Source organism: Colias eurytheme, chromosome 20, assembly GCF_061535395.1.
Source record: "Colias eurytheme isolate Ceu_HAF_F1 chromosome 20, ilColEury1 Martin Lab GWU primary, whole genome shotgun sequence".
Taxonomy (NCBI): domain Eukaryota; kingdom Metazoa; phylum Arthropoda; class Insecta; order Lepidoptera; family Pieridae; genus Colias; species Colias eurytheme.
In genome coordinates this window covers 4,861,233-4,875,606 of record NC_142999.1, presented here as the reverse complement: position 1 = coordinate 4,875,606, position 14,374 = coordinate 4,861,233, and the positions used below count along the sequence as shown (strand labels likewise).

Sequence of the window (14,374 nt, the reverse complement as noted above, 5' to 3'; positions counted from 1 at the left end):
CACTTGCTATTTTAGAATTGTTGCATTGTAGGTCAAGAAATGACAGACAGAAAGACGTTACTATTTATTTGAATAAAATTTTAAAATTATTTATGTACATAACTGGTAACATTCCACTCATAAATGTTCTAGTCTCAAGTAGTGGTTACATCCATGTTCAAATATATATTGCACACTCTGTTACCCGTTATCTGTCTCTCCTGTAACCATTATGACAATAAAAGTGGCTGTTTTGGTGTCGTCAATTAAATATCTTTTAGGGCTTACAATAAGACGGTGTCCATATAAACCTAGCTGTGTTATAGATTTGGTCGGAAAGCTGCGTTTTAGTATAAATCTATGTTGCTGCCGTTAAAATTGAATTGATATAGATCTAGGTGTTCAATAAATATGGTTAAAAAAATTGTTGTTTTAATACAAAAACCACAAAGCTTTCCTAGCCTTGTCCAATTATTATTATTTTTTTTTTATAATGAATAGGCAGACGTTTGACCACGATCCCACCTGATGGGAAGCGGCGATGTGGTCTACTTGGATACACGTCTGCCTAGAAGAAGCCTGTTCACCCTCGATTTGAAAAGGTCCAGGTTGTATTGTGCGGGAAATATGGAGCTAGGGAGAGAGTTCCATTCCTTAGCCGTTTTCATTAAGAAAGATGACTCGAAGCGACGTGTTCTAATAGGAGGGATATCTACAACATAAGGATGAAATCCCTCGCCATGTCTCGTCTATTTAATTACTAATGTAAGGTAACACGATGTGTAACACCTGATGAATGAGACGAATTTAAAGTCGTAAGCTGTTCAGGGTGGTGGTAAAATAGGTATTTTTTGAAAAATTATGATTCCATTTTGAAACAGTTTACAGTACCTTTCACATTTGATAGAACTTGTTAAAATATGCCTTCGCTTTTCCATTGAAATATTTTATCGCCTTGGTTTCTGGCATGGAAATATATGTGTCTATATTTCCGTAGTTTCTGGCCACACTGGCATATTAAAGGCATTGTATTCATTGCCAGATGTGAAATTAAAACTGTGTCTGACTCAGGCTCAGAGGAATAAACCCTCAGAGGAATAAACCTAGGTTTATTGCTCTGAGAATAAACCTATAGAGTTCTTATATTGAGACAGAACAAAATACATATTTTCTAATCTACTTACTCTTAGTCAATAACAGCATAAGTCAGATTGAGATAGCGATAGAGTATCTGCATTGTCTTCAAACGTAGCGCGCCGGCAGTCAGTTTGTTTTCCAACCAGCTGGTGGGCTCAGTGCGTCAAGTGTTTTTAACGAAATATTTAGAAAATATAAAGTGTATAGTGTTTCTTTTTATTTGTCAGTGTGCTAAAATGACTATTGTATGTTTAGCTACCGGCTATTACTAGTCGAATGGGAGTTTTGGATGAAAACAATGAAAAAATATCTTTCCATCGGTAAGTGATTTTCAGCAAATTGATAAATATTTATGTTCTAACCCTATTTGAAGGTTATATCAAGCGCTTTTTTATAAGTTTATGTTGTAACTGTAACATTTACCCACTTTATGGGGTTGTGGAATACAAAAGAATTAAATAATTTTTAAAAAATGTCACAATATTATCAAGTTTGGCATTTTGTTTACCACCGTAGTGTTGTAACACATCTAGCGTATATTATCGATTTATGACAAAAAATCTATTTCATATTAACGTTGATTTATTTATTTTGTTTCTTATATCAGATTTATATGTAGTTGTTGTAGCAAATAATAGATGTAAATTTTCTACAGCAGGAAAATAAAAAATACCACGTGGTTGTTTTATTTTACTTATCTGTTTAGTTTGTTGTTTCTCTTTTAGATTATTAATAAATTCATTTTGTTTTAGATTTCCAGAGCTAAATAAGAAATGGGTATAAAACATGAGACGTGTAGATTGGACGCCGTCGAAATTTGCTAGATTGTGTTCACTGCATTTCGAGCCTGCGTGTTATCAAGATGGATACTCTAGAAGAATTGTGCAATCTTACGCTTACGTTTTTTTTTGTTCCTTTAGATAATAAATACATTTGTGTGTGAGTGAATTTTTATTTGGAAATTTTTTTACACATTTACTATAAAATAATGTGTAACTATGTGAAAATTAAACGGTTGATTAAATGACAGTTCTCATAGATGAGAAACTACTATTGAAATACATACTTAATATACATGCGTTTTCAAAGAAAAACCCGCATAGTTCCCATTCCTGTGGGATTTACGGGATCAAAAGTAATTTTTCCAAATTTCATTGTAATCGGTTTAGTAGTATTCGCGTGAAAGAGTAACAAACATCCATCCTCACAAACTTTCGCTTTATTAGTAGGATGTAAGGAAAATGTTTTCTTTAAAACTGTCCTTTTATGAACTTGTTAAAATTCATGCTGACTGTGCCTTTCTCCTCACTCCTTTAACTTTATTGATCTTTATTTTAAATTATGTAGTTATATTTCAAGTTTTAAAATTTATTTTAAAATATACTAGCTTTCCGCCCGCGTTTTTAAAGAAAATCCCGCACAGTTCCCGTTCACGTGGGATTTCCGGTATAAAACCTATCCTATGTGTGTATGTACAAAATTTCATTGTAATCGGTTCAGCAGTGAAAGAGAAAGTTATCCATTCTCGCATAATTTCGCATTTATTATATTCGTAGGATTAAACAAATAATGTATTCAACTGAAATTTATGATTAATTTTGTTTTTTTTTTATTATTTATTATTTCACGAAACCGTAAATGCAAAATGCATTCACGATTTTATCGATTGAAGCACATCCCATCACTATCACCTTCTATCTATCTAAATACGTACCTATAGTAAAAATGGTGCCATGACTATGTTGAAACGTAGCTTGTAGTCTATAGCTATCTCATTCTTTCTTACGACGTTTTCTTTAGATAGAAAGAAACAAATATATGTAAATTGTATACGCTCGATACAAGTTCTCTATAGGTTTATTCCTCTGAGGACTCAGGTGTCTGACCACATGACATTAGTAAATGTCAAATGATGGCAATGATGCGACAGTTGACAATTCACTCTGAAGGACTTGTATCCATGGTCATGAATAAATTATTAAAAAAAAAAAAAAAAATGACAATTCACTGTTGTCATTTGTCAATTGTCATTTGTCAAGCAAAGCGACGCTTTCGTTAATTCGTATATGCTTTTCTTGTGAATGTGAATTTTGAAGGAAATTACTTGTTAATTGCAGAGAAAGCTTAAATATCATAATAATAAATATAAATCTTTACATACAACAATAAGAAAATGACCACTCTCGGTCCTAAAAAGGATGGAGGCCCAAATGTGGAATACTTTCAATCGCCGGAATGCTTGGCTCAATTTGACCAAATCCGTGTATGGTTGCAGAAAAATTGTAAAAAGGTAAGAAAGTTTAAGCATAAATAAATGTATGTCTGTTTTTAAATGATCCGGGTTGACTTTAGAAACGTGCGGCACGAATTTCGGCGCGATTTTAATTTTTATCGATCGATAATGATGACCCGAAACATACATTAGCGGCTTTTCGTGCGGAAACGTGTAATTACTGAGAAATCTTTTTTTTAATTTTTGAGATTATGTTCAAAATTGTTTGAGTTACATTGACAAAACTACAAGAATTGTGTTTGAAAGAGATAACAAATGTCTTAATGTACATATTAAAAACCATAGTTCATTCAAAAGCATGTTGCTGAGGGGACAACAATTCATACGGGTTATTGGCGAGCATATGATTGTTTGGGGCAATATGGGTATGTTCATAAAAAAGTTAATCACTCAGACCCAGACAACCCATTTGTTGCCTCTGACCCATTTGAGTCCCAGTGGCATGTTGTAAAAAGATTTTTTAAAAAAGATAACTATAACCACCCAGCAAACTTCGGTGATAATATTATAGAGTATGTGGAGACGATGGGTGGAAAAAAATAAAATGGATCCATTCATTGCCATTGTAAATTGTATCAAACATGTATACAAGATTTGAAAAATAATTATTAAAAAAAATGTTTTTATTGTATGTAAGTATATTGCACACAAATTGTTAATCACAGAACCGAATCTGTCCACCCCGATTCCACGTGGTAATTGTCTGTCATACACTAGAGTGTATTTAAAAAGTCGGAGGCGCGGAGGAGCGTGGCGCCCGCGTGTGCTGAGGAGCAGGCAGAGTCAAGCGAGCCGGAGTGGCTGAGGCTGGTCGCCAAAGGCGACCAAAAAGCCGAAGCTACGAAGGCGAGTGAAGACTCCTGCCTGCAACGAGGTACACGGGGGCAAGCGCCACGTTCTGCAGCGCCGGAGCAGTCAAGAAAGCCCATAATCTTCGTTATATTTCTACCTACATCACTACATAGTATAAAACAAAGTCACTTTCTCTATCCCTATGTCCCTTTGTATGCTTAAATCTTTCAAACTACGCAACGGATTTTGATGCGGTTTTTTTTAATAGATAGAGTGATTCAAGAGGAAGGTTTTAGTATATAATTTATTAGGTTTAAGTCAAAGCGGGCGAAGCCGCGGGCGGTAAGCTAGTATAAATATAATCTCAAAAAAAATTAAAAAAAAAATAGAAGGGGGGGTTTCCTCACCCCCCCACTTTATAGGGGGTCTCCCCTTACCTCCCCCCTCCCTTTCCCTCCCCTCCCCCCCCTTAATTCGTGCCGCAAATTTCTAAAGAAATACCAATGATCCTTATAGCACCATGTAAATATTTTATAATATATTCAGGTTAAACAATATCTTATTGTTATCCTTATATCAGATACCGACTAACTTCCCTCGAATCGACAACCAATAAATAATCACAGAAAATTTTCCGTTACAAAAGTTTAATAAAAATGAAGATAATTTCTAAAGTATTACATCTAACTTAGCTATCAGTTATCACATTGCATATGGACTAGCTTTGTCACTGCAATTTATAACTTATACACATTTGATTGAGAATGAAACAATTTTGGAACAGATTTATATTCATTTAACATGTTTACATTATTAATTATTGATAAAATTATACTTTTCAGCATGTCCAAACTGATCCACCTACAAAAGAAGGCCTGGCGCAACTAGTGATTCAACTTATACAGTATCAAGAGAACAAGCTGGGTAAAAATGCCACCGATCCACCTTTTCTGAGACTTCCTGTGAGTAGTATTTACTTATTATTATTATTTTGGACTTTCTTTTGTGTAGCCTTTTTATTCAATTATCTTTTAAGTTATGGGATTGCTGGAAAGTCAACTCAGGGTTTATTGTTATTGAAAAGAAACCTTTTTGTTCTATTATTATTCTATGTTTATATTAAATGTACTTGGTTTTAAAACAATTTTTATTAAAGTATGATTTTTTTATACTCAAATAAACTAGTTTATGAGACTGAGTTTTACAAATGTAAATAAAAAAGGACATGTTTTTAAATCCACTCAAATTGTCTTTAATTTGAACTTAAAATTATATTTTTATTATATTGATTAAAAGAAGAGGAAGAAAAACTGTAGAACAGCAATATATTTAACCTACAAAAGTGAAGAAGTGAAACACCATTCAGTTCTTACAGGTATATTTATTCAATCAAAAACAGACATTTCATATACAATGAAATCAATACACATCAGCATTAGGAAAAACAAATTGGTTGTTAGGAAATCCTCTAGAGCCAGTGCCTTGTATAGCAAATAAGGAACCAGCTTCCTGTTCCTGCGCTAATTGGGCAGAGTTTAAGCCCCTTCGGCTTGTCGTCACATATAGAGTGGATAAGTCATGGCCGCCCCAAGTTACTGATGTCACTTTAGTCGCTGGTATCTTGTGTTGTTCTAGCAGTTTGCCCGCTCGCGAATCTATTTTTATCACCTATAAATTATAAATTGACGTGAATATAAGATTATGTAGATGATGGTTTATGAGTGGATGTCACTTATCAGATAGAATTTGTTAAAATGGGAACTGGCTCAATGAATATAAATTAAATATGACCTCACAAACTGTTTTGTATTTAATGCAGGGACAATCTTTGATACCTTCAGCCTAGAAAAGTAATTTATTTTCTTGATTGTAATTTTTTATTCTAAAATTGTATATTTTTAATTATGACAATACTAAGCGAAACTTGTTATATGTCATGAAACTACATTTTTATTTAATAGTCTGAATTTTATACTATACCTTCCCGCCGTCATAACAGGCTACCCATAGGTTTCCATCTGTGTCTATGGTCATGCCATCAGGGACACCAGTGACATTGTGCTTCTGAAAGCTGAATAGTGTTCTTCGATTCCCTATAATAAATATTAAATCAAATAGAATCTCAAGCATTTTACATGTTGTTGTTTTTTTATTATTATTTATCATCTCTATGTTACATGTACAATAATAAAATTATGCTGAATAAAGTTATAGTATCTGCTATATATACCATGTAACTATATATTGTTTCTTAAATATAAATATGACTCATTACTGTGTGTTTATAAATTCAAACTGAAAGTCAAATATTAATTTACTTTACTTTACAAGTTAACTTTCAACAGTTAGCACAATAATGTAATTCTAAAAATGTGTTTAAATAAAGTTATAAAATGTATAACATATTTATAATATTTAAAATTGTTCCATTGATATTTTTGTATACGAAAATATAATTATTTTTATCAATTCTTTTATATACACAACATACAAAATACAACTTATACTTACGAATGTCACCAGTTTCAATATTAAAGTCGAAAACATCGATAGTTCGCAGGGGACTGTCTATATAAAACATGAATTTATCATCCGAAGTCCATGCTATACCATTCGAAATGGAGACGGGACGAACTTTTTGTTCAGGGTGTATATAATTGTTGCTTGTCAACATGTATAAAGTACCCTGATCAAGATCTACACCGGAGGTATCTTCTTTACCCATAGTACCTGAAAACCAATAACTAATTTAATATTTTTGATTCATTACTGACATGTAGGTTTTATGTTCAACATCGGCGTTTATCTATTTTATCAATAGATAGAGTACCTACCTAGTACATTAACATAAGAAAGATTCATATGTAAATGCAATACAATGTTTTCTAAAGATATTCTAATTTTTGGTTCAAGGTAATCTTAGAATAGACTATTTACATCTACATACCAAACCAAAGTCGTCCCTTTGTGTCAGCTTTGCCATCGTTGATTCGGTTGTCCGGTTTGCCCAAGTCAACTGCAGTGAGTAGTCTCATAGAACTGTCGCCTTTATTAGCATCCCAGGACATCAAGTACAGTTCACTGCGAGATGACAGTACCACCTCTCCTGGGTAGTCCTTTACTGTTACAACGAGAGATACAGGCCCGTACTCTGAAACATTGCGCTCTGATGAAGAACGTATAATTTTTATTGTTGTATAGTTTTTTATCGTGGTCAAATCAATTATGTATACCCTATTTTTTTGTTCCGTTTCAAGGTATCTTTCTTTTGTATGCGTGGTTAAAGAATGCTTTATAATTATCTCAAATAAAAAGGATTACTATACTTTTTGGTATCCTGCTTCAGGTTATGTTGTATCGGAAAATATGTTATCAACCAAAGAGATCGGATTATTGTTAAAATAATATGTCTTAACAAACGCTTATAGACCTCAAGTGGCTATTGTTGAGAAGCATAAATTTAGCATGTGAGTGATAGATTGAGAGCGTTGAATGTACCTATTCTTCGCGAAGTCACATTTCCGGTAACAGCGTCAAGTCTGTAAACTTTTTGATCTACTATATCGACCCAGTAGAGTGCACTTTCGTTTTCCGTCCAATGAGGGCCCTCAAAATGAATACCACCTCGAGCAACCTAAATTAGAAATTGAAAGGCATGAGACAATCCAATGATTAACTGATCACTATCTTATGTAAGATATCGTGTACAAACAATTTTATAATCATTGATACGAAGCTGGCGAACCATAGAAACCGGTCTAAAGTTGTTTGTCCTTTTTACGAACGAAAGACTCTTTGCTCAAGTTTTGAAGTAATCTCTCTAGTATTTTAACAGATACATAATATGTTTCCATTTGGAGTATTCACATTCTGAGTAAAGACCATAAAACGATCTACTTAATTATTTTTGATATGGAGTAAGCAGATAATTTTAATTTCTGGCATGTACATAAATTGTGCATTGCATGATAAGGAAAGGTTAACTTCTTCATGCATTTTCAATATATTTATCAAAAGATAAATGAATAAATTTATAAAATAATATCATTTAAGACCATGACATCTTAAAAAATCTATATATTATATACATATAATTTATACACTTTAGATTTATTCAGTGACTTTAGTGTGAGAAAAAGAGACGGTTCCTTACATTTTTTATTAATGGCGATGAAGCCGTATATCCTTGAATACACTCCAAACACAATATTGTAAAAATAATTGGATACCATAACATCACTGAATTTCCCATTATAAATCTAATTTTTCACTTTAATTTCGATATAATAAATATTTGTTATAACATCGTCACGCGTCCGATGTTTTGCAAATTTGAACGTAAACTGCCTGCCTACTAAAGATATTGAGATAAATCCATGGTCAAGTTGTAGTAGGTTGCAAAATCTTCCAAGCATGTTTTTGCTATAATCAATTACAATGTCAAATAAGAAGCAATACCTATAATCAATTAATTAAGAATAGGTATCATTATGCTATGTGTTATCCCAATGTAAATATTATTGCATTCATTGTCTGCGAATTGTTTTTGGCAATTTTGATACTGCAACTCATATGTTTTGTTCAGTTTAATGAGTTTAAATTAAATAATGGATACATCATTTCTCATGCTCTTTACTTTAAATATTAATTAGATGAGCTTTCCACCTAGAATAACAACAACAATATACATAAAGAGTAGGTATTATGCAAAAGAATAGGAATTATTGGTTGAAAGTAAAATTATTCATAATTTAAGATAGATTAAATTTGACGAGGCATCACCTACTGAAGATTTAAGTTATCTAAAACTGTTGTCTACTTGAGATTAGATCATGAAAACTTGTTATTGGTAACGTGAAATGCTAAACAATATTATTTTGCAATTTAAATAACAATGATTATTACATAACAACCCTACTATATAATATTATAAATGCGAAAGTAACTCTGTCTGTCTGTCTGTCTGTTACGCTTACTTCTCAACCGATTCTGATGGAATTTGGCACAGACAATCTTTATACCCTGAGAAAGAACATAGGCTTTTATTGCGAAATATGTACCACGGGCGAAGCCGGGGCGGACCGCTAGTATGTAATATGTATAGCCATACTTACAGTAATGATTAATCATGTTATATTGTTAATTTCGCCGGAAAGGCAGGCCATTACTTTGCGCGAACCATCAACGAATATAATTCAAGACATGTTTGGTATCGCTAAATTAGTTTCATGTCCTATTTTAACTTGAAACTGTTTTAAAATGCTTTTGTTACTATTGACCTTGCATTCTTTATCGTGCAAAAAAAAACATAGAGTCATGAAACACAAAATGAACATTGTATAATTTATAATACATTTTGATAATTGATTTCGCAAATTACTTAAAATCAATCTATTTTATTTCAGCAGCTGACTTATTATACATCATACAAGGAGCTCTTATAAGTTTAACTTCGCCAAAATTTTGTCTCAGCGGCTTTAGTATAATTCGCGTTTGCCCTATTATACTTTCCATCAACAGAAAAACATTTCAAGCACACATTTCCATTCCAGATAAAAGTGTTCATGGACATGAAGCCGGGCGGCTCACTGTGCACCGTGCTGGCCACCATGTTCCGCTTCAAGTCGGAGCAGCGGTGGCGCAAGTTCGACTTCCAGGTCGGTAAGGTATGCACCCGATCGCACGCCGCCTCTCACCGCCGCCCCGCCGCCCCGCGCCCCGCAGTCCCGACACCGGCTCTATAACAATGCATTTGCACGGCCGGTGGAAAAAGTTTGCGAACGATGCCACGATAAACTATACATTTTTTGGTATAGTTCTGGTTTCAAAGATACTAAGTACCCATATAGTGCACAGATCATCAATCATTTTTATAACGGGAAAGATAGTAATTATTTTGTATAATAAAATTCAAGTTAGAAAAAATGGAAAATCAACATCGGTCGCATCCTTTTTTCCAATAGTCGTGTCCTCCATTCCAATCGCACGATTTAAGGGTATGAATTATTAACAACTACATAATATCTATTACACTTCTTAGATACACCAAATACAATTTTTCTTATACACCAGAGAGATCTTTTACAATTTATTTCTACATGTATAGAGACAAATATTATGGTTTTTATGAATTATTTTTTGTAGATCAGATAAAAACACACAACTATGTTATTCTTGGTGGGTACATTCTTGCCATTTCACGCAGGTCTCATTCCAATTTCAAGGTTTTCGGGAGTCTTATTCTGTGTTCTGTGTAAATATATTTTTTAATTCGTTTGTGATAATTGTATGTTGTGTTTTTGTCACTAATATTTTGGGAAGTGTTACTCACCCTCGTTGTGTGCATGTGCAATATTGTTTTTTTATTTTTTATTTTATGATTTTACTAAATTTTATTCACACTATTTTGTGATATTTTTGGAACAAACGTGACTTTAGTCTCTTCAAAATTAACGTAAGTCCTTGACTACACACAAATATTTTTTCTACCTAAAAATTCCTTGACGTCAGAACGGTAGATAACGTTAATGAAAAATGAACCTTACGTTTACCGTATACGAATTAATTTGCCGTTTTTTCTTCCCTCCCCCTGTCCTTCCTTTGCAGAACCCCTCTCGCAAGGACCTGAACGTGCAAATGATGATGGAGATAGAGACAGCTTTGCTGAGCGCTGAAATAATCAGGTCACCCTGCATCTACATACGTCCCGAGGTCGATAAGGCAACCGCCAACAAAGTCAAAGACATCATAAGCAACCATCAAGTAGAGATCTGTGGTAAGCTTTCATAATTTATGTCACTTAATGCCAAACCCTCACAAATTGTTCAGCATAAATTTTGTCATAAGATTACTTCATATTTTTGGATAATTATTAGATGAAGTAAATATCCATTGTTATTGTAGTTTTTATACAATCTCTACGAGCTTATAATTGAAGTGAATTATCTAGAGATTTCGAGCAAGGACAAAAGTTTTTCTGTTTAGCCACTGTACTATTGTATTCTGCACAGGAAGTGCAATGTACCTTTTATTTCATTTATTTTTGCTGAACTAATTGTTATTTGTTTCTTATCTACGTTTAATTGTTACCATTTCGGTAATGTAAATGTATTGATAATATGTTGAATTTGATATTTTAGTTTCATGGCATTCTAATGCTTTTTAGAAATATATTTTTTTAAAGAATAGTAAAAAATGTGCGCGCGAATGACGGATTACGCGGGTTTGTCTATTCTTAGTCTATTCTTTAAAAATTTATATATTGATGAGTACATACTTAAGAAAATTCCTATACAATTGATACAGAATATAGATGATTCATGAACGCTTCTAAATTAAATCTTTCTTTGACTACTACTAACAAAAGTTTATATTAGTGTTATATTTTTTTTCCTTTTATTGACGTGACAACGTCTTATAATTCGATAGAGCCGGTTGCACGCACGAAAAAACATGACCCATGCGGCGTTACCTCGCTCTGAGGCGTTCCATGTAAGGCTTGAAGTGCAATCGAGAGCGCGGAACGAGCGACAATGAAGCACAATCGGACGTTGTCACGTTCAACTATCGTCAGTAAACCGACTTCACAGACAACCAATTTTTAATTCAGATGACGAAGAAGACGCCACCCACATAATATACCCAGCCGTAGACCCCCTGGAGGAGGAATACGCTCGGCCGGTGTTCCGTCGCGGGAACAACGTGCTCATACATTGGTATTACTTCCCCGACAGCCACGACACGTGGGCGCAGGCTGATTTACCGGTAACATAATAATAGAACTAATTTGTAGGTGATAAATATTTGTTTGAGATATTCATTTGTATTGTTTCTTCTGATAGATTTGCATTTTAGATTATAATAAAAAAATATTATTTTCGTCCACCATGTAAAATGATTACCATTTTATAAGTGATACATTCTTTAGGTACAGATCCTTGCTATTATGTCATCACCTTTAGACGCATTCTTTATCAGAGGCGGCTCGTGACAAAATTTTATGGGTGTTCACTTGAAATAAAACACTGAAAATACATGGTGTAAAGCAGTACATTTATCAAAAAAATTACTTATAAAGGAAATACATCGTCTTTCTTTTTGGTGTGCAAAAATATCTATAACTTAAAGCGACAAGACATTCGTAAATGTCTGTTGTTGCTTTCATCACAACCACACAACCACGGTGTTTTCACATAATATTGTTCGGATTTAAACACACGCGTATATGTTTTCGTTTTTGTCGTACATTTTTGCGTAAGGTTAAGTTCAGGCCGTGGCAGTCCCTTAGCTTTCAATTCAAGCCGAATTTGTGACGTTTTAACACCCTTTTTAATGAACGCCACATTATAATTGTTCATTTTCACACTCACAAGTAATACTGATAACTACAGATTATTTCAACACGTATCTTATGATTTTAATTAGAAAATTCCCGAATTAGCATTCGCGCGCGTTGAAGTTGACTCGAGAATCGAGTGTTTGTTTATATGTAATATAGAGAGTGGCAATGTCGCGCGCAATCGCTGTCCTGTGTACGGGCGCCCAGGCGCGGCGGTAAAAACGAACCGGCAACGTTTGCGGGAGCGGCGCTCCGAATTTTGCTATTTTTCCATAGAAAATCTTCTGTTTCACGCGCGCAGGGCACTGGCAAACCCTCTTTCACTCCTATTGGATCTCGTATTAGGAAATGTACTAAATATTTTTTCATTGGAGCGCAATCGTGAGCGCTCCGCTTCGCGCGTTACTGTATAATACAGTATTATTCAGGTGTATGGAATGATGGATATATTCATTGGTAGTGACAGTAGTTTTTTACGATTACGATTGATTTTAAATAGTAATAATTAATATTAATAATGAAATTAAGGAGTATGATTTTATTATAATTATTTATGGGAGTTCACTGCACCAGCGCTCCTTAGGGCGAGCCGCCTCTGTTCTTTATAAATTTCTATCGTCGAAAGAACACAGGAAAGCCTGTATTTATTTTATTAATTTTCTTCTGATTAACTATATAGATTGTAAGTTTTCATGAGAATTTATTAATATTTAAAGGTGGACGTTCCCGAAACAGCGAACTGGGATTGCAATAAATCGGACCCTTACCGCGTGTCTGCAACGTGGGTGTTGGACTTGCCGCACTACAATGAGTGGCTTAATGAAGAGGATTATGAAGTTGACGCTAATGGAAAGAAAAAGGTATACATTTATAAATATATGTGAATTAATTTTGAATCTTAGAAATAACTAGGGGCAGAAACTTGCATTTCCTATTTCAAATAATTGGTTGTGAATGCTTGATTTAGACTTTCGCATTAATTATATTAATCATATCTCTAAAGGTCTTTAAATGTGAAAATTACTATTAAGTATCTGTTAATATACCAGACTGTTTTTAAGTTATGCACATACATATATTATATACCTACATTAAATGTGTAGATATATCATATATATCATTGATTCGTGATTGACAAAATAGGATTTGATTTCGATAGAGTACCTCACTTAGTTTCTATGCAAGAAATACGAAAGTTACGTTAGTCTTTCTGCATACCGTGCTATTCTATCGCATAATCTCACATTTAAAAAAATCAGGTACACAAACTACGTCTATCAGTCGACGATCTAATCCCCGGAGGAGAAACCTCCTCAAAGAGCAAGAAGGGCAAGAGGAAGCGTTCCCCCTCCCCTCCCCCGCAGAAACATAGCAAGAGAAAGAGGTAAGGAATAAATATATGGTAAAATATATTAAAAGAATATATGTTCAGGGTTTCATTATCTGTATCATGTATCAGTAGAAAATACAGTTGAGTTGAGAACTACCATTTTTGAAGCCGGTTGCAAATGAAATTGTTAATGATAATTTTTAATAACAGGATGGGATATTGTGATCCGAGTTTTTATTAAAAAAAGTTTAACATCATTCTGAAGAGGCCTTTGTGTCACAAGGACACGCCAACACACACAAAGCAATTTAATTTTAGTTAATAAGTAAATAAAAATGTAACCTGTAATATTGGCAATAAAGGCTATGTAAATAAATAAATAAAACATCATTCTGTATAAAAAACATTTGAAGATAATTGAATAAAATATCAGTTTAATTGTAATCCCTACTAATATTATAAATGCGAAAGTAACTCTGTCTGTCTGTTACTCAATCACGCCTAA

The 14,374-nt window shown here is 33.6% G+C and overlaps 2 protein-coding genes and 1 long non-coding RNA gene across 9 annotated transcripts in view; 2 read left to right on the top strand and 1 right to left on the bottom strand.

Annotated features, from left to right (window-relative positions):
• Positions 1-1,212: 1,212 nt before the first annotated feature.
• LOC149899610 (uncharacterized) lies at positions 1,213-2,059 on the top strand. Its single transcript, XR_016457918.1, has 2 exons — positions 1,213-1,436; positions 1,869-2,059. It is a non-coding gene; the product is annotated as an uncharacterized LOC149899610 (long non-coding RNA).
• Positions 2,060-3,161: 1,102 nt separating this feature from the next.
• The window catches only part of mor (SWI/SNF- related protein mor), a 28,716-nt gene continuing 17,503 nt past the window's right edge, over positions 3,162-14,374 (top strand). For 5 of the 6 annotated variants that reach the window (XM_090113507.1, XM_090113506.1, XM_090113504.1 and 2 more), the window contains exons 1-7: positions 3,162-3,406; positions 5,044-5,163; positions 9,754-9,867; positions 10,808-10,976; positions 11,811-11,965; positions 13,256-13,399; positions 13,799-13,923. In XM_090113507.1, the coding sequence (XP_089969633.1) occupies positions 3,290-3,406; positions 5,044-5,163; positions 9,754-9,867; positions 10,808-10,976; positions 11,811-11,965; positions 13,256-13,399; positions 13,799-13,923 (944 nt within the window). In that variant the 5' untranslated portion in view covers positions 3,162-3,289. The remainder of the gene's footprint in view (positions 3,407-5,043; positions 5,164-9,753; positions 9,868-10,807; positions 10,977-11,810; positions 11,966-13,255; positions 13,400-13,798; positions 13,924-14,374) is intronic. The other variant, XM_090113505.1, reaches the window with a different exon arrangement.
• LOC149899609 (regucalcin-like) lies at positions 5,563-8,545 on the bottom strand. Of its 2 annotated transcripts, none has more exons than XM_090113718.1 (6): positions 8,355-8,545; positions 7,700-7,835; positions 7,149-7,352; positions 6,713-6,931; positions 6,182-6,294; positions 5,563-5,869 (listed from the first exon to the last, which is right to left on the bottom strand). In XM_090113718.1, the coding sequence occupies exons 1-6, from the start codon at positions 8,451-8,453 to the stop codon at positions 5,621-5,623; spliced, it is 1,020 nt and encodes a 339-aa protein (XP_089969844.1). In that variant the 5' UTR covers positions 8,454-8,545; the 3' UTR covers positions 5,563-5,620. The 2 variants fall into 2 exon arrangements, with proteins under 2 accessions (XP_089969844.1, XP_089969845.1); XM_090113719.1 differs by lacking the exon at positions 8,355-8,545 and adding an exon at positions 7,914-7,981.

Coding starts and splice junctions, on each gene's coding strand:
- LOC149899609 (XM_090113718.1), bottom strand. CDS start 8,453: ATGGGAAATTCAGTGATGTTATGGTATCCAATTATTTTTACAATATTG. Junction 6,295..6,712: donor TATTGAAACTGGTGACATTC/GTAAGTATAAGT, acceptor TATTTATTATAG/GGAATCGAAGAACACTATTC. Junction 5,870..6,181: donor CCTGTTATGACGGCGGGAAG/GTATAGTATAAA, acceptor TATAATTTATAG/GTGATAAAAATAGATTCGCG.